Source organism: Bubalus kerabau, chromosome 1, assembly GCF_029407905.1.
Source record: "Bubalus kerabau isolate K-KA32 ecotype Philippines breed swamp buffalo chromosome 1, PCC_UOA_SB_1v2, whole genome shotgun sequence".
Classification (NCBI taxonomy): Eukaryota; Metazoa; Chordata; class Mammalia; order Artiodactyla; family Bovidae; genus Bubalus; species Bubalus kerabau.
Window position 1 is genome coordinate 12,099,301 of NC_073624.1, and position 19,847 is coordinate 12,119,147.

At 41.8% G+C, this 19,847-nt stretch overlaps 1 protein-coding gene across 32 annotated transcripts in view; it reads right to left on the bottom strand.

Annotated features, from left to right (window-relative positions):
* ERC1 (ELKS/RAB6-interacting/CAST family member 1) overlaps positions 1-19,847 on the bottom strand; it is a 272,013-nt gene that overhangs the window by 131,267 nt on the left and 120,899 nt on the right. For 31 of the 32 annotated variants that reach the window (XR_008710256.1, XR_008710258.1, XM_055567813.1 and 28 more), the window contains 2 exons: positions 18,543-18,678; positions 3,286-3,417 (listed from right to left, as the gene is read on the bottom strand). Coding sequence is in view for 30 of the 32 variants with exons in the window: in XM_055567813.1 (XP_055423788.1) it covers positions 3,286-3,417; positions 18,543-18,678 (268 nt within the window). In the remaining 2 variants the exon portion in view is untranslated. Of the gene's footprint in view, positions 1-599; positions 1,945-3,285; positions 3,418-18,542; positions 18,679-19,847 lie in introns of those variants that run through there. The other variant, XM_055567934.1, reaches the window with a different exon arrangement.

Below are 19,847 nucleotides of genomic sequence, written 5' to 3' on the forward strand. Positions count from 1 at the left end.
AGAACACAGGAAAGGCAGAAGGATCATCTTCCTTTGATGGGTTTCCTCTGCTCGTGCTTGAAAAGGTTCTGCATTTTGTTTTAATGACAGTTCCCAATTTCCCATTGCTCCTTGAGAAATTCAAGATGCACAGATCCTCCTTCTATCAGGAGGGGCATTTCTTGTCAGAGGCTAAATTGAGGCAAGAGACTGAGATGTTGGACCTGAGGAAGATAGTGAGTACTGCGGCTGACCAAAAAGCTTGTTCTGTCAGGGAATACGTTCTTTAGTACAGTTCTTGGTGAAAATGAAACATAGGCCTTTTATTTGTACTTAAAACCAAACGAACTTTTTGGCCAACCCAATAGAATGTCCCTAGCCAAAAAAGCCATTTTAAGATATTTTAAACAAATACTTGTAGATTACTTTGGTGCAGGTGCATACAACTAATACATTCAGGCAAATTAACAGTAGGATTAGAAGACAGATAAAAAAAAAAAACAAAAAACAGGGACGGATGATGAAAGCTGGAGAGGACAGTGGGTGAAGGCTATGTGGCCCCAGAAGAAACAGATATAAAAGCAGTGTCTTCATACCTTAAACCACTTAAAGCCCAAATGACGGGTCTCATGCAATATTTCACTCAACAGCTTCAGACAGGCAGTGAGAAGCAGAATGGTGGAAAGAAGATAAACAAGAAAGAGAGAAAGAAAAAGGCATGCAATTAAAAGCAAATTATTTACAACCACTTCAAAAGATATTTCCAGTTTCTTACAAAGCTCAATATAGTCTTCCCTACAATCCAGCAATCACACTCCCAGGTATTTACCTAGATGAGTTGAAAACTGATATCCATACAGAAACCATGGATGTTTACTGCAGCTTTATTCACAATTGGCAAAACCCTGGAAGCAACCAAGGTGTTATTCAATAGGCAAAGGAATAAGAAAATTGTGACACATCCATGAGGTGGAATATATTCAGAGAAAAAAACAAAATAAGCTCTCAGGCCACAAAAAGACGTGGGATAACTTTCAATGCAGAGGCTGAAGGAAAGAATCCAGTCAGAAAAGGCTATAGGAAAAAGATTAGGGAGAGGGGAGGTAGGGGTAGCGGGAGATGAAGAGGGGGAGCGTGGGGCGTTTTTAGGGACTGAATCTACTCTATAGGATCCTGTGATGATAGATACATGCCATTAAGGACTCAGTAAAACCTGTAACATGTGTAACACAGACAGTGATCCAAGATGTAACCTATGGACTAGTTAATAAAGTATCAATACTGGCCCATCAATTTTAACAACTGCATCACATCAACACAAGATGTTAACAGAAATGGAAACTGAGGTTTAGGAAGGCGGATGTGGAAAAACTGTATGTTGCTCAACTTCTCTCTAAACTAAAAAACTGATCTAAGTATCAATCAGCCCCAGAAAGCAAATTATAAGCAGCTCACACAGTAGCCTAAAAAAGAACATGTAACAGCGGTCTTTATACGTGATTTATTACGAATCGCCAACATTTCTACATGATCTTTGGGAGAAAAGTTGTTGTTAGTCACTGCTTGACCCTTGCAACCCCATGGACTGTAACCTGCCAGGCTCCTCTGTCCGTGGGATTTCCCAGGCATGAATACTGGAGTGGGTTGCCATTTTTTTCTCCTGGGGATCTTCCCGGCCCAGAGACTGAACCCACATCTGCGCTACAGGTGGATTCTTTATCATCTGAGCCCACAAGGGAAGCCCCTGGTATGGAAGAAGAAAAAGTGAAAGTGAAGTCGCTCAGTCGTGTCCGACTCTTTGCAACCCTGTGGACTGTAGCCCACCAGGTTCCTCCGTCCATGGGATTCTCCAGGCAAGAGTACTGAAGTGGGTTGCCAATTCCTTCTCCAGGGGCTCTTCCTGACCCAGGGATTGAACCCAGGCATTGCAGGCAGATGCTTTAACCTCTGAGCCACCAGGGAAGCCTAGAGTATGGAAGACTTGTCACTAAATGATCCCAAAGCAGAAAAAAATATCTTGATAGAACAACAACAACACTGTGGCGGATTCATTTTGATATTTGGCAAAACTAATACAATTTTGTAAAGTTTAAAAATAAAATAAAATTAAAAAAAAAAAAAAAGAAAGAAAAACAACAAACCAGGGGTGGGGGGAATATTCTGAAAAGAAAAAGGAAAAATGTAAAAAAGGTAATACCCAAGAAAATCCCTCCTTGCCCTTGGACAGTGGCTGACACCACCCTGTTCTCTGAGGCTGTCCACTACCCCAGGATCTGTTTAACATTAATAAATACTCAAATAGAAAGTGGGCCACGAAATTTATCTAAGAATAGAGTGCTAAAAGAAACTCATTCTGGAAAGACTGATTTTCTGTCAACTTTGCTAATAAATGTCAGTCTTTCTACACTTGACACTGAAGAAGCCACATGCCCGTGTCTAACGTATGAGGGGACTGCCTGGTGGACACCATGACATGTCGGCTTTGCAAGGCACCCTTCTCTCTGGCTATGAAGTACCCTAGTTCATAAAGAGCCATGGTGGTCTGAGCAAAGGGCTCTCCGGGAGAGTCATGTCACCCTCTCAGTGAACCCTGTTCACCTGGTTTAGCACTTATGCTTCTCCAACAAAGAGATGGAAACACTGAGAAAATTGCGGTGAGAGCCTTCACTTGTTGAAACTATTTCTTCCTCTCACACCTCTCACCTTTATTCTTCCTAATAAAAAGTTTAACGCAAGGGTATGAGGCTCTAAAAAGATGTATAAAAACAGAGAGAACAGACAGCGGCAGAATTCTTTACCAAGTCACCTCAAGGTGGAGACACAATGATCTGGGACTCCAGGTGTCATGACACCAATGTCCCTCACACCTGTCATCAACCTCAACTTGTTACAACTTTTAACTGCTCCCGTGGACGAGACAGACTACAAAAGAAACGTTCTGCTCTTTGAATCACGTCTGGCTCAGAAACATGTATGTGTTCCCATCCCATTTAAAAGCAGAGTTGTGCTTAGTCTGGTAACACACAGGCAAATTCCATTCCATCTCATCAGATGTGTGTGTCAGCATACACATCAATACACACAAGTCAGCCCCAGACACTTAGAGCAGAGACCTCTGCGTGAACATGAATCAATTCTTACACGACTATATCTCAAGTCTTATTTAAGTCTGAATACTTACACTCGATGATGCGTATTTGAAAGCCTGCAAACACATGTTATGTACAGTTCACCTAGACTATACTGGTTGGGCTTTACCTTTCCTCTACCCAGCAGCATGGCCTGTAACTGCACAAAATCGCAGACCTGTTTCTCAGCACTGGTCCTGGCTGACTCCTCCTGCGCCAGCACCATCTCTCGCTCTGCGGTTATCTGCACACTCTCTCTTAGGGCTTCTTCCAGCTCTTCAATCCTGTCATCCTTCTTACGGAGACTGTCCTGGAAAACGATGGAAGACTCGGTGAAGGAGGCTAATTGATTAACCCAAAGAGAGCCTATTTATCAAGAAAAGGGCTATCTGCTGATAAAATGTTCTCTTCAGATGTAAATCTAGGACAGAAAGATGTGGACACAAAAGAGAATAAGACAAGGGAAGAAAGAGTAAAGAAGCTCAAGAAGTATATTGTTATTGAGAGCAAAGCGTCAAGTGAATTAAGCAAGAGAAACCTGTGATGGACTTTCTCCATTAGCAGAGAGAAGGAAAATTGTGTTAGGCAGATAGGTAGCTAGCGCTTGATTAGGTAAAAACACAAAGCTGTTTTTGAACTACTCTCTAAACTGGGCTCAAGGCCAGCTTTGATGAAGCCTGAGTAATAAGACTCAATAGCAAAACATTCTTTTTCCCTCTGAATTTAAGCCTAGATGAAAAAGTTAAGTAAACAGCATGATTAGTCAGATTATATTCTACATACATACTGTTGGCAAACTAATTTTTAAAAGAAATAAATGAAAAAGGAGATTTTTCCCCTAATGATTTCAATAGAGCAAAAATTTTTCTCAATCTCATACAAGAAAACTACACATGATAACTGGATGTAGGTAACTGGTCTGCCTAAGGACAAGTAATTTGGTTAGACAACCAAAACCACTAGCCCTGATAATCTATACAAACTAAGAAGGAAGTTCTGGGGAGGTAAATATGGATTTCTATCAGAAAGGCAAACATGGCCTATTACACACAAATATGAATTACTAGCTGTGAATTCTTATGGCAAACACTGCCCAATGCTCTAACGAGTGACTGAAAACTACTGCAATGATAACATTAACAAATTCAAATAGCACTTACTCTTCTACCAATAGAGAAGACCAAACTGCGAATTGCAAGGAAAAAGAATTCAGGCTTGTGGCGGATCACTTTAATACCTAGGATATAAAGTGCTTATTTTTTATTTATTGTTCTGTAACAAGTTACCACACACTTGGCAGCTTATAGTAATGGAGAACAAATTGTCTACACAGTTTCTGTGGGTCAGGGGCAGTTTAACCTAACAGCTCTGGCTCCAGGTTCTCTGATGGGGGACAGCTGAGATGTCAGCCAGGGTTCAGCCCTCTGCTTCCCATACATGGGGGCAAGCTGGTGATGACCACTGGCAAAGGGCCTCCGAGGCTCCACTCCCCACGGCGCCTGGCATTCCTCAGTGCAGGTGACCCAGGAGGGCAGGGCGTCCATGTCTCTTGTTCCAGCTTCAGAAGTCACATGTTGTCATTTCTGACACTTGCTACTATGCACGAGGGCTGCCCCTGACACAAGGCTACACAAGGGCCTGAGAACCAAAAGGGGAGGATGTTCTGGGGCTGTCTTGGAAGACAGTTTTCACGGTTCCCAAGGGTATGGCTCCAGTATAAGAAAAGTGGATTACTAATGAAGCAATGAAGACAGAAATTATCCAAAGTGCTTCTGAGAGAAACCTAACAGTTTGGACAACAGAGCCCTTATTGAAAGGACAGCTTTGGTTAGGAGATTATTTCAGCGTGGAAACCAAACAACACTAAATTAAAATGAAATCCAAACATACCGAAAATGTAAAAGGCTGATATTCAGAAGACTTCACAAAACTGAGTTACATATCAGCGTATCATTGGATATGAGATTAGCAAAATATGCATTCTGTCAAGATTTAGAAGAAAACTTGCAATTGGCTTGAGTTCTAATGAGAGATGTTGAGGTTATGGTAAGAAATAAGAGTAATCCAACTTAAGTCAATGACAATTCAGTCCTAGGAATACACAACAATATGCCAATCAAAGTTCAACTGAAAAAAACTACTGGGTCAATGTCTACATAGCTATATAATAGAGGTTTCTTAATAAGTTGTTGTTGCTCAGTCACTAAGTCGTGTCCTACCCTTTGCCACCCTATGGACTGCAGCATGCTGGGCTCCTCTTTCCTCCACATTTCAGTGAAGTTCCTTTCTTTGAGGAATGGACCCATTTTTTTAAAGAAAATACGAGAATGAAATATTCAGAGTCTTGTTGACTCCCCCTAGGTATTGTCCTCTGTAATCTCCTGATCCCTCATGAATTTGCAGCATAAAGTCTATCTACTCTTTAGGCAGACAGGAGGAAAAGTCACAAAATTCTGCCAAAAACAAACCTAATTTGAAACTACAAAAAGAAGGCTGATTCGTCCTGTTTGGAGTTAACCCACTTTTTAGCATTCACCACTGGAAGAAAAATATGAAACTGCCAGCCTGAGGTCAGGGAAGCTTAAGCAGAGAAAGAGACTTTCAATCACTGGCTCTCAAACTGACTTTTCACATGGCTGAACTGATTCGTGCAACCCTAAACTTAAGACGTGTCCTGTGCGCTACAGACAGCTCAGGAAAGAGCCAGGTGGAGACAGTAAAGGAACACGCCTCACCATTTTAAGGAGCTGCTTTCACTTCAAATGAAAGAAGTGAATTTTATGTAGAATTCACTTCTACATAAAATACCTGTAGAATTTTATGTCAGCTGCCATAAGTGACATGTACGCTCCTCAATACTAACACAGGCCAGTTCTCTGGCTCTGGATTAGGCACTGCAGCCTGTTGTCATGCCAGCTCTGCTTACTAGCGGGGGTCCAGTGTGACCCCTTCATTCATAGAGGAAAGGGTTGGAGGAGGGGTTTCTGTGACTAGTTGGGTGGGGTGGGGGGGCAGTGGTGGGAGACGGGAGAGGGAGAAAGGAGAAGAGATGCTACCGAAGAATTCCTCCGACTCTTAAACAGCAAGCCTCCTACACTCACATAAGATTAGGCACAAGCTGCGACAGCTGTAACTCTGCTCAGGCAATTCCACAAGAAGACAGGGCGGACCTGCTGGCAAATCCCATAATCCCACCCCCCTGATTCCCTCCTCTGAACTTTGCTTCTTGACATCAGCTCTGTCAACATCAGCTTTGTGCCAGCTGTGAGACTACTCCCCACTGCCTGGCCTTCAGATCAAACGTTCAGAAAGAAAAGCAAAGGAAAAAGGAAAAAAAAAAAAAAGGAACAGCGGCAATTAAAAATTAATTTTTTGTTCCCTTCAAACATCTTCCTCAAAATTAAAAAAAAGGACTCAGTAATACAGTAACATAAAAAGAGATCACTTGATACGGACGGATCTCATTAAACTTTTCTCAGCAGGAGAAGGAAGGGCAGTGCAGACTTCATGAAGGACTCTGGAGGTAACAGCACCACGCACTCATCGCCCTGTCCCTGGTCCTGCCGGTGGAGGTCACTCACTCGGGTAAACGTTGAGAGCCGCTTCCTCTGGCGTAAACGGCACTCACCGGAGAGTTTAACTTGCGCTGAGAGATACTAATGTTAACCGCTATCCATCATCCTTAATGTGAAGAGACGGCAATTCTTTATCATCCTCTACCCCACTGCTTACCTTTGCTTCCTCCTTCTCAACCCCCAAGCACAAATACACATGAGGAAGATTTCATTAAAATCATTCAACATGTCAGAATTCAATGGCCAACTTCTCAGATGTTTAGTGAGGCGGGGGGTGGGGTGGTAAAAAATTGAAGCCAGATGCACTGATGAAGTCAATTGTAAGAAAGGAACGCTAGCCTAACACAGGGACAGAGTTTGGTTTCACACCAACTACTTTTTTTTTTTTTAAGGAAATGCCTTGGGTTAAAACGAAAGATATGTTCTTCTCCGCTCTCTTTAAAGTCACTCAAATATCTCCCACAGTTCAATTTGTTAAAAATCAAAGTCAAAACAAAAGCAGGTGCATTTCATTAAAGAAATGGAAACATATACACGAAAAGCAATGCTATATACATACATACACATATATATATATATATATAATGTGTATAGAACATCTAGGACAAACAGCCCACATGGATGGCCAGGTTCTCATCTTGAAAATTCTGGTAGCTGATTATCAGAAGCTTGGGCAAGGACGTGTGGTTTACTTAATCATAGGACATCTCCTCTGATCAATAATGCTTATAAAAAGTACAAGCACACCTTTTCCAAGTCTTCACCAAAAACCCCAAAGATAACCTTTTACTTAATGTAATAAAACAACTGATGTCATCCTAAGAGGGTGTCTCTTGTCTCTGAGGTCTTGGCAAAGGGGCTGCAGAGACACCTGCTTCTGCTCTCTGTTAAGGGCTCTTCACCTTCCAAATTCAGAGGAGGAGCTTCCACGATAACACAAAGGAAAGGATCAAACCATTTGTTTCACTGAAGGAGACCCCAGTACTTTTAAGAATTTTCCTGCCAAATGTAACGTTAACCACTCATCGTTTTATGGGGCTCATTCCTGAAATAAGCTCAAATGATGCGACTAAAAGTTCCCATAGAATAGGGCTAAACTTAACTAAAGGAAACAGCTTAGCAGGCCACACAGTTGTACTATCAGTAAACACTCTTTCCACTGGCTCTCAAATGGAACTGAATTCTGTCCAGGGGTAAACGTATCTATTGAGGACATTTCAGACATGGCAGAATTTCTTTAAATAATTTTAAGACTTGTTTTGCTTTTTTCTTAAATGGTAAGAAGGGGCACCGTTTGAGCTAAAAGCTTTAAAAAGTTACACATGTGCCAACAGTATGAGTAGGTGCTTTCCCTGCAGGAAAACATAATTTTCGGGTTAATTTCAGCAACTATCCACACACATGTAAAAACAGATGCTGATTTGTATGTACACTTTTCCTGTGCAATCCCTAATTCCATTTAAATGTATTAAGAACTCCATAAAAACCCACCTATGCTCACATTCTAGACAGAAGAAGCCCTAAGAAAAAAATTAACCAAAATGGAAGAAATGATGCAGAATTAAATCTTTAAATAGGTTGAGAAGATCTGTTAAGAAGAAGTCAAAATTTGTTTTTACAAAAACAAGGACAGTAACATCTGGCATGTGACACATCACGTAGTCTTTCTAGAAAGGTGTCAATCTTAATTTTTTAAACGGTTTTCTTAAATAATTATCCCCATGGCCAATGTAAAAACCAAGGATAAGTAGTCTTTATTTAACAAAAAAGTCTCTTACCAAAATGGAGGAAAAAAAATTTTCTACGTAGAGCAAATAAAATGTAATTTTGAAGAAAACACAAATGTTTCACTGATTCTGCACCTAAGAGGAGAATATGCCTAAATACATGGAAAACTGCTTTTTCCTATCTCTATCTCTACTCTCTCTGAAGTCTGTCCTCAATATTCACTGGTCTCAGGAGAGCTGGTTTGTGGGAAGCTGCCGTGTCTTTTCAGCAGGCCCATCAGTCTCCCCGACAGTGCCCTCTCGAGGTTAAATCCAGACACCTACCTTTGTCATAAATAAAAACAGAGCACCAAACACTACTGGTGTGAGCCCCCTGCTCCCAGTTCAGTCTGCCCTGCCATATTAGAATGTGGCTAAAACCTGTAGTTCTGTCAAAAGACAAAGTAAGTGTCACTGCTGAAAGAAGAAAAATACATAAGGTGACCGACCATTCTGAACCAAGGGAGGATGGTGTTTCCTTCATTAAAATGTGAGAGGCTTGTAATGGTAACCTGTGAAAATTTTCAAGAATATTAGGATGCTAAATATAAGATCATTATACATGATTTTTAAAATCTGTTAACTAAATTTTTAATTTAATATTTATAATAATTATAGCTGTAATTAATGAACAGCTTGAGGCTTCCCTAGTGGCTCAGAGGGTAAAGCATCTGCCTGCAATGCAGGAAACCTGGGTTCAATCCTTGGGTCAAGAAGATCCCTTGGAGAAGGAAATAGAAACCTGCTCTAGTATTCCTGCCTGGGAAATCCTATGGTTGCAAAGAGTCGGACACGACTGAGCCACTAACATTTTCACTTTTTTAATGTATGCAAAACATTAAGAAAGGCTAAAAAGAAATTTTAAAAAATAGCCCTGAACCTAAGATACAAACTAGACAAAAAGGGGGAAGGAAGGGAGGATTAAATAACAAATGGAGTTGGGGGGAGGGTCAGGATGGGGAACACATGTACACCCATGGCTGATTCATGTGAATGTATGGCAAAAACCACCACAATATTGTAAAGTAATTAGCCTCCAATTAAAATAAAAAGAAAAAAAATTTTTTTTAATCACAAAGGAAGATTTCTGAAACAGGATACTGAAAAATATAAAGCAGTAAAATATAATTAAACACACAGGCTGTGGAAAAACAGGGAAGACAGTAATCAGAACAGGGTAGAGCTCACCAACAAAAGTTCATTTTAAGCCAGAACCTTTAGGTGGTAAAACTAGAAATTCACAGAAAGATTGCCTAAGTAAAACAGTGTACATCAGAAAGCCAATAAACTATATTTAAGGAAGACCAACCCCACCAGGTTGTATAGAATAGGGTAGCTATGCTAGTGAGTATCTCACCTAAAAATGAGCTAGAAAATACTTAAAAGACTGAAGCTCTCAAGGTCAGGCTAAGATGCTTGTGAATGAACAGTTTCTGACATCTACAGATGCAACTGAAATCAGTGAACAGTTTTCTATAGAGAACAATGTGCAAAGTACCAAGACAGGGTTCCCAAACTCAAATATGCAAAAGAGACAGCACACACACTAACAGCATGTAATAAATACAAGGTAAGAAAATGAGCTCTGAAATTAAAGCAGAAACAAACTGTAATGGAACTGCAACACAGAGTGTGATTAATTCCCACTGAGAGGAGTTAGGCAGGCTTTACCAGGCAGGGGACATTTGATCTGAACCTTAAAAGATGTGTAGGCTTTCAATACAAGGCTTTTCTAATCCCAAAATGACTATCGGTCAAATCAGCGAAGACCTGCTTCCCTATACTGTTTATCTGGGAGGCTTCCGTTGCTGGGGTTTATGTAATTCCAGCTCTTCACATGGCAATTACTCATGAATTGCACTATGTCGCATGGAATGTGGGCACTAAGGGAGAGGCAGGAATGGGAATGTAGAGGCAGTAGTGGAAAGTATGGCAAAACTCATTGCAGAATGTCAACAGAAGAGGAGCAATGATCAAAAAACACGACGGTGGGAAAGGCTCATCTCCAGTCTGTGCTCACTGTTTTATCATCCATGCCTGGCATTTGTGAGTATCGGCTGGAAGCGTAAAATGGTTTAAATGTTAGTATGCGTGGGTTGTGGCAGAGATCCTTTAAAGACCCTCTGTGTAACCATGTCTTAGAACAGTCGCATATATTCAATACATCTAAGCAGATACTCCAAAGATCTTGGAAGGTGCAGTGAATCTAGGTGAGCGTCCGACAGAAAAACTGGTCCAGGAAAGTGTCTGGATGGATGTGGGACCATCTATGGCACCCAAGGTCAAGAGGTCAGAATGGAAGGCACCCTCTTACCGAGCCTGGAGGGATTGCTGAGTACCCTCTCTTGACCACCCTGGATACGATGGACCAGAGCGTGCATGGATGCTGACCTCCTTCTCAGCCTCCCGGAAGCATCCCCAGTCTTCCCCTGACCTCAGGGATGCTGTACCTCCTTTTCCTCTCCTGCCTTGTCTGGCCTCCTCATTTTCGTTTGCTTCGAGTGCCTCTCCTAATTACTCTAGCTCTAAACAGTGAAGATGCCAAGGGTTCAGCTCTAACTCCATATTCTTCTGTCTGTATTTTATCTCTAGATGGTATCTGATTCTTACAAATCAAAACATGATTTCTGAGCTCAAGTCTCCAAAATTAACACCACCAGGCTTCTCTAAACTTCAAATATGCACACCCCACTGCTGGCTCAAACCTCCATTAGGAAAGCTCTCAGACAGCTTCACTTGTTGGAAATGGACATGTTCTCTTTCCCTGGAGAACCTGGTGATCTCAGCCTTGGGGCTAACCCATCAATTACTGAGCGCTGGCAAACACACAGTTCCCCATGCCAGGAGCCTACGAGCCATTCCCATTCCTGCCTCTCCCTTAGTGCCCACATTCCAATCTGTAAGAGAGTCTTGCCTTTTGACCTAAAGGTAACTCATCTCAAATTCACTCTCTCTTCTTTCTTCTCTTCACTACCAGAAAGCTCTCTCAACTCCCACCTTCATCTTACTATGGGGCCTCCTGCTGTTATCTGAGCTCCTTCAGAGGTGAGACCTTGGTCATCTCACATAATCACTATTTACACAAAGCACATGTGCAACACATATTTATTCACATATACTTTCTTTTTAAAAAATATTTTATTTGATTGCGCTGCATCTTAGTTGCAGCCTGGGTTATCTAGTTCCCTGACCAGGGATTGAACCCGGGATCCCTGCTTTGGGAGCATGGAGTCGTACCCACTGGACCACCAGGGAAGTCCTGGCATATACTTTCTTCATAACCACACTTATTCTAATCTGTATCCAAATACTGTAAAAAACAGTACTGTCGAAATGCAAAGCAGATCCTGTTCAACTTTACTTACATGGGTAAGGACTCATGGATATTTATTTCATAGGATGGATTAAATTAAAAAACTACTATTGCTTGTTCTTGACTCAACTTATTTCAGCACAGGACATGTTCCTCCAGGTTGGCTGCATGGTCTTCCCACAGCCCCCATCATCCTTCAGCTGAGCACGTTCCCACGCTCTGGAACCACAAGGTTGTCAAGGCTCACGTGTCTTTCCCTGCCCCAGCCCTGCAATCGACTGCTCCTGTAAGATGCCTCAGTTCATTTCACTGGAAGAAGGTGTGCAGAAACCAAAATCTGGGTGTTAGGTGTACCTGCTGCTTCTGAAGTACAGAGGCAGGAAATACATGCATTTATAATAACCCTGTGCAGACACACAAGCGTCTGTGTACTTCTGTGTCTGTACATAAATTTAACACCGTGAGTTCATACAAGTACTTCTGATTCCAGCCCTTTACGACTTTACTCACTTGCAGCTTCCTTCTTGAATAATGAAAAAACCCAACCTTCACTGTCTACAATGTATTTCTTTATCATAACATTTATGTTCTAATAATGCTCTTTTGTCTTTAGCTTCACAGTATTCAGGAAAATGGCTCCCAAATCTCTTTAGGTTCCTTCCTGCCTTCCCCACTCCTGTGAGTGTGGTTATGTTGCTCACTTACAAAACTGGTCCATTGGGTAGTGTTTGTCCTCCCCTGTGGGGTCCCCCCAACCCCACATCTAGACTGGTTTCTTTTCTCTAGTTTTTAAGAGGATGGGAAACAATTTCGGCTGTTAAGAGTCAGAGCTACACAGAGATAGGTGAAGAGTCTCATTCTCCTTCAATTGACTGCCCATCTCTTTTTCCTCCTTTCCTACTAATCCTCTAACCACTCCCTTAGGCAACTGTTCCCTTTAGTTTCTAGTTTACCGTTCCTGTTTTCTTTTGCAAAACCTATACTTTCAAAAATATATACACAGATTGTAAAGAACAGCAAAGAACAATCAAAGTCAATGATGAAGGAAGGGAATAAATGATGATTGGGAAGGAATATACATATGACTTCTGGGATATCAGTCGTGTTCCGATTCCTCAAGACAGTTCTTTTGTATGTATTACTCACACTATGCATGTGTGTGCTTTACGTACTTTTAAAAATGTGTATTATTCTTCAGAATAAAGAAAGTTAAATGGAAAAGTAATAGCACCGCTTTGTGGCAAAATGTAGCCAGAAAGAGTGAGGACACCAATGAACTTAACACCATAACTGACAGTCGCTGAATAATGAAAGGCAAAAACCAACCTTCTAGTTTAAACCAAGCTTTCCTCTTTACGAACAACAACAACAAAAATACTATGAGTTGATTAACATGATTAGCAGAAGTAAAAAGAAGACCCAGCTGTGGATGTGACTGGTGATAGAAGCAAGGTCCGATGCTGTAGAGAGCAATATTGCATAGGAACCTGGAATGTCAGGTCCATGAATCAAGGCAAATTGGAAGTGGTCAAACAAGAGATGGCAAGAGTGAATGTTGACATTCTAGGAATCAGCAAACTAAAACGGACTGGAATGGGTGAATTTAACTCAGATGACCATTATACCTACTACTGTGGGCAGGAATCCCTCAGAAGAAATGGAGTAGCCATCATGGTCACCAAAAGAGTCCGAAATGCAGTACTTGGATGCAATCTCAAAAACAACAGAATGATCTCTGTTCGTTACCAAGGCAAACCATTCAATATCACAGTAATCCAAGTCTATGCCCCAACCAGTAAAGCTGAAGAAGCTGAAGTTGAACGGTTCTATGAAGACCTACAAGACCTTTTAGAACTAACACCCCAAAAAAGATGTCCTATTCATTATAGGGGACTGGAATGCAAAAGTAGGAAGTCAAGAAACACCTGGAGTAACAGGCAAATTTGGCCTTGGAATACGGAATGAAGCAGGGCAAAGATAGAGTTTTGCCAAGAAAATGCACTGGTCATAACAAACACCCTCTTCCAACAACACAAGAGAAGACTCTATACATGGACATCACCAGATGGTCAACACCGAAATCAGATTGATTATATTCTTTGCAGCCAAACATGGAGAAGCCCTATACAGTCAGCAAAAACAAGACCAGGAGCTGACTGTGACTCAGACCATGAACTCCTTATTGCCAAATTCAGACTTAAATTGAAGAAAGTAGGGAAAACCACAAGACCATTCAGGTATGACCTAAATCAAATCCCTTATGATTATACAGTGGAAGTGAGAAATAGATTTAAGGGCCTAGATCTCATAGATAGAGTGCTTGATGAACTATGGAATGAGGTTTGTGACATTGTACAGGAGACAGGGATCAAGACCATCCCCATGGAAAAGAAATGCAAAAAAGCAAAACAGCTGTCTGGGGAGGCCTTACAAATAGCTGTGAAAAGAAGAAAAGCGAAAGGCAAAGGAGAAAAGGAAACATATAAGCATCTGAATGCAGAGTTCCAAAGAATAGCAAGAAGAGATAAGAAAGACTTCTTCAGCGATCAATGCAAAGAAATAGAGGAAAACAACAGAATGCGAAAGACTAAAGATCTCTTCAAGAAAATTAGAGATGCCAAGGGAACATTTCATGCAAAGATGGGCTCGATAAAGGACAGAAATGGTATGGACCTAACAGAAGCAGAAGCTATTAAGAAGAGATGGCAAGAATACACAGAAGAACTGTACAAAAAAGGTCTTCATGACCCAGATAATCACAATGGTGTGATCAATGACCTAGAGCCAGACATCCTGGAATGTGAAGTCAAGTGGGCCTTAGAAAGCATCACTACAAACAAAGCTAGTGGAGGTGATGGAATTCCAGTTGAGCTCTTTCAAATCGTGAAAGATGATGCTCTGAAAGTGCTGCACTCAATGTGCCAGCAAATTTGGAAAACTCAGCAGTGGCCACAGGACTGGAAAAGGTCAGTTTTCATTCCAATCCCAAAGAAAGGCAACGCCAAAGAATGCTCAAACTACCACACAATGGCACTCATCTCACACGCTAGTAAAGTAATGCTCAATATTCTCCAAGCCAGGCTTCAGCAATATGTGAACCATGAACTTCCTGATGTTTAAGCTGGTTTTAGAAAAGGCAGAGGAACCAGAGATCAAATTGCCAACATCTGCTGGATCATGGAAAAAGCAAGAGAGTTCCAGAAAAACATCTATTTCTGCTTTGTTGACTATGCCAAAGCCTTTGACTGTGTGGCTCACAATAAACTGTGGAAAATTCTGAAAGAGATGGGAATACCAGACCACCTGATCTGCCTCTTGAGAAGTTTGTATGCAGGTCAGGAAGCAACAGTTAGAACTGGACATGGAACAACAGACTGGTTCCAAATAGGAAAAGGAGTACGTCAAAGCTGTATATTGTCACCCTGCTTATTTAACTTCTATGCAGAGTACATCATAAGAAACGCTGGGCTGGAAGAGGCACAAGCTGGAATCAAGATTGCCTGGAGAAATCTCAATGACCTCAGATATGCGGATGACACTACCCTTATGGCTGCAAGTGAAGAGGAACTAAAGAGCCTCTTGATGAAAGTCAAAGTGGAGAGTGAAAAAGTTGGCTTAAAGGTCAACACTCAGAAAACGAAGATCATGGCATCCGGTCCCACCACTTCATGGGAAATAGATGGGGAAACAGTGTCAGACTTTATTTTTCTGGGCTCCAAAATCACTGCAGATGGTGATTGCAGCCATGAAATTAAAAGACACTTACTCCTTGGAAGGAAAGTTATGACCAACCTAGATAGCATATTCAAAAGCAGAGACATTACTTTGCCAACAAAGGTTCATCTAGTCAAGGCTATGGTTTTTCCATTGGTCATGTATGGATGTGAGAGTTGGACTGTGAAGAAGGCTGAGTGCCGAAGAATTGATGCTTTTGAACTGTGGTGTTGGAGAAGACTCTTGAGAGTCCCTTGGACTGCAAGGAGATCCAACCAGTCCATTCTGAAGGAGATCAGCCCTGGGTGTTCTTTAGAAGGAATGATGCTAAAGCTGAAACTCCAGTACTTTGGCCACCTGATGCGAAGAGTTGACTCATTGGAAAAGACTCTGATGCTGGGAAGGATTGGGGGCAGGAGGAGAAGGGGATGACAGAGGATGAGATGGCTGGATGGCATCACTGACTCGATGGACGTGAGGCTGGGTGAACTCCGGGAGTTGGTGATGGACAGGGAGGCCTGGCGTGCTGAGATTCATGAGGTTGCAAAGAGTCGGACACGACTGAGCGACCGAACTGAAATGAACTGAACTGAATCTCTAGAAGCCAAGGTGGCATCTGATAAAAATTAATCATTAATCATCAAAGTTCAAAATATTAGTCATTAGTATAAAGGATGTCTTTTTAACATGATGAAGAATATTTTGTAATACTAGAATTATTATGATATCTACACTGGAAACACTAAAGTAATTCTTTCCCTTCACCTCACCTATTTTGTGAAAATATCAGTAGATGGACCTGTCTGTACATTCAGAAACTTAAAAACAAATTCAGGTAAGGAGAACTTTGTACAACACAAACCTTCCATCAACTGTTTTCCTACCCCTGTCCACCACAAGGGTTCTACCCAAGAATCCCTAGGGTCCCTCAGCAGGGAGTTCTATTTAGAGGTGACCTTAGGGTGCAAGTGATACTCACCACCACTGGGGTGTTACCTGCAAAGACATGATTAAGAAACAAGCAGCAGAGCTCTTTAGCAGAAGAGCTGAGATCAGAACCAAAGGACCCCACTTCACTGCTCTTGTCACATGTTTGAATGAACTGCACCCACGTGCATCTCACATATGGCCATCAGCTATCATTTTTCATAACTTTAACATCTGCCACTTATTGAGAACCTTGGAAAGTCCTCATCCACTATAAATTAGTTTTATCTGTATGTAATACATAAACAGATAATCTGACTTACTTATCTTGCCCAGTTATATAAACAGGAAATAAGAGATGACATATGAGAGCACTTTTGGTGTTATCGTACCACTTGACAGATGATGAAAAGGGCACATTTTGACTTACAAAGACAGGATGGTAGCAGAGAACATCAGGTAGGGGTGTGGAGTGGAAAATGAGACATGAGACAGACAAGGAAGGGGCTGTGATCCTAGGCCAGAAATGAGGTGAAACTGAAGTCCAGAAACAGCCTAATTATTAATTTCATGAAACATAAAGATATCAATTCAAACTTAGGAGCAGTGAAATAACTTTCTATAAATACTTTAGTGAAATTGTTAGCAATGAAGAAAAACATAAGACCCTCACCACACAAAATAACATAAAATTATTTAAATTAAAAGGTTATAAATGAAAGACTGAAACAACTTAAAAATATTCATAGGTAAATATTTATCTGTTCTCAAAACAGGGATAAACTAAGTAAAAAACCCACAGGGAAAAGCCATCATGAAAGAGAGAGATTTTAACTATATTAGTCAAACAAATGAAAATGTAAGACATGAAAAAATACTCAGCCCTCACTGGTAAATCAGGTAAGTATAAATTAAAACAAAAATTAAATATTTTCCACCCATCAGATTGGCACTAAAAAATAAAAAAAGAGGAAAAAATTTATAGTATCAACCGTTATTGGCAAGAGTGAGGGAAAACTGGTAGTGGCTTTTTTCAAAAGTTGGCACATCTGAGGAAATTCATACTGTTTCTATAAGGAGTATGTTATCAGTAAAAGCCATATAAAAGAAGAATGAAAAAAGGAATTAAAAAGTCAGATTTTCATGTCAGAAGTGAATTTGTTATAAAGCCTAAACATAGCTTCTATATAACAGACAACTCCTCCAAATCCTCCAGATTTTGTGACTATGCAGTGTGGCATGAACATTCTATCACACCAGTTAGAGAAACACAAGCTGACAGTGGCTAGTGGTCTTGGCAGGAGCTTTAGAGATCTCCACTGTCCACGGCATGGTCTAAAACTTAAACCTTCATTCAGACAGGCCAGTGATCCCGGAAGTCTCAGTTCAAATGCTAGCTGAGCCGGAAGTGGCTGTGTGCATGTGGGTAAGTAATTCGATTTCTCTGAGACAGTTTCCTCATCTATAAAATATGTAAAACCCATCTGCCCCTCAGATCAGTGAAGGTTAGAAACAGGGACTTCCCAGTCCCTGTGGTTCCTGGGCACTGCCCTGGTGCCCAGCCCTGGGCACCCAGCTGGCACTGGTATGGTCACTGCTACTCTCGGTATTGAGGTTGGTTTAAGTATCTTTTGAGTAATCAGGTCTAAACATCAGTGAAATAGAAGAGTATGTTTTAATACATTCTGCATGACTGTGAAACACAGTCTCTGAACTGAATTTTTTAAAGTAAGGGGAAAAAGGGAAGGTGGGGGAAGGAAAGGAAGATGAAAAAAAGAAGGCAACCTGACACACACCAGATGAATGATGTGCTTTACTGAAGGAAAAGGCCATTCGATGCTGACCACCTGAAGACCCCGCTTAGCCAGTGGACACTGAACTCACCAAGCAGGCAGATTCCCTCCAGGAGACGGATTTTCTCCCTTGCTCAGGTTTCCTCAACAAAGCTGTGGAATAAAACTGGCCTTTTCTATTGAAAGCCACTCCTTTACTGCTAAACAGCTGGACTGAGAGGAAGGTAGCAGGCAGGGTTAGAAGGAAAAAGAGCGAAGGGTGAGGATGCAAAGAGCCGCGTGCCTGTGGGGAGGGCCCTGCCGGGCCTGGTCCCCCCACCCAGCCCCCCGCCCAGCCCCTCGCCCACCTGCAGCTGCTGGGAGCTGTCACTGAGGGTGTCCTCCCGCCGCCGGGCCTCCTCCAGCATCTGGGCGCTCTTCTTCTTCTCCACCTGCTCCTTGTGCTTCAGGCTGGCCACTTTCTTATTCTGGTCCTTCACCTGCCTGTGGAAAAGGGGAGAAAACTCAAGCTCTTCATATACATGCACAGGAAAGAAGGTGTTTATTCACTGACACCACAATGCAAGGAACAGCTCAGAAGCAGCAAGAGTTCCTGCTGTGAAATCCTCCCAACCTGGCCAAGCGCTCCATTCCAAGAGCAGCTAGCTGTTAACCATGGTACTCCGGGAGCACATGTGTAAGTGAGTACTTTGTGGAACATGATGAAACATAAAACAGAAAGAGGCCTGGGACAGAGTGAGATGGCAGACGAAGGAAACCAATTCAGAGATTTTTGTTGGCATATGAAAACAGGTTCTTGACATCAACGCTATGAAACTGCAGAATGGCTGATGAAGAAAGGTCTGTAACACAACTCTAATTTTACTGTTATTAAATATTTTCAACTTTCAAAAGCTATATGTAACCTTGTTGTTTAGTCACTCAGTTGTGTCCGACTCTTTGTGACCCCATGGACTGCAGCACACCGTCTACCCTGTCCTTTGCTGTCTCCTGGAGTTTGCTCAAACTCATGTTCATTGAGTCAGAGATGCCATGCAACCATCTTATGTAACATATATGTATATAAAATTATGGCATAAAGATCTAAGGCCACAGCTTAAGCAACAGATCATTCCATCTACTTCTGAAGCCCCCTATTGGACTCCACAGCCTCCATACTAGATAAGAAGACCACACCAAACTCCAAGTCACAGGTAGAGAAGATTAATCTCACTGAAGAGTGGAATCATGACTAATGATCAAGAAATATGTGTAAGGCGCAGCCCAAGAGAACCTGGGCTCTGCAATGCTAGAGAACCTACATCCACCTGAGCTCTGACACCCTGCTAAGCCCATCACATTTTCCTTACTCATTAAGGAGATGAGTATTTGGCTGAACTCCACTCTCACGTATCAAACACTAGGAATATCAATCCATGAATAAAAACAGTTTCTGCTCTCAAATATCTCCCAGGCATCCGAGCAAATACAGGATATGCTAAGTGCTAGGAAAGGGCCCCGGGAAGGGAGCAGGGGTGGCAGTGGTGATCAGGAAAAGCTTCCTGGAAGATGACCTGCCTCTGAACTTCCTGAGGGACTGGTCCAGGTTACTAGGCAGAGAGAACAGCGGGGATAAAGCCCTGAAAAAAGGAGAGTGTGTCCCTTTGGAGGAA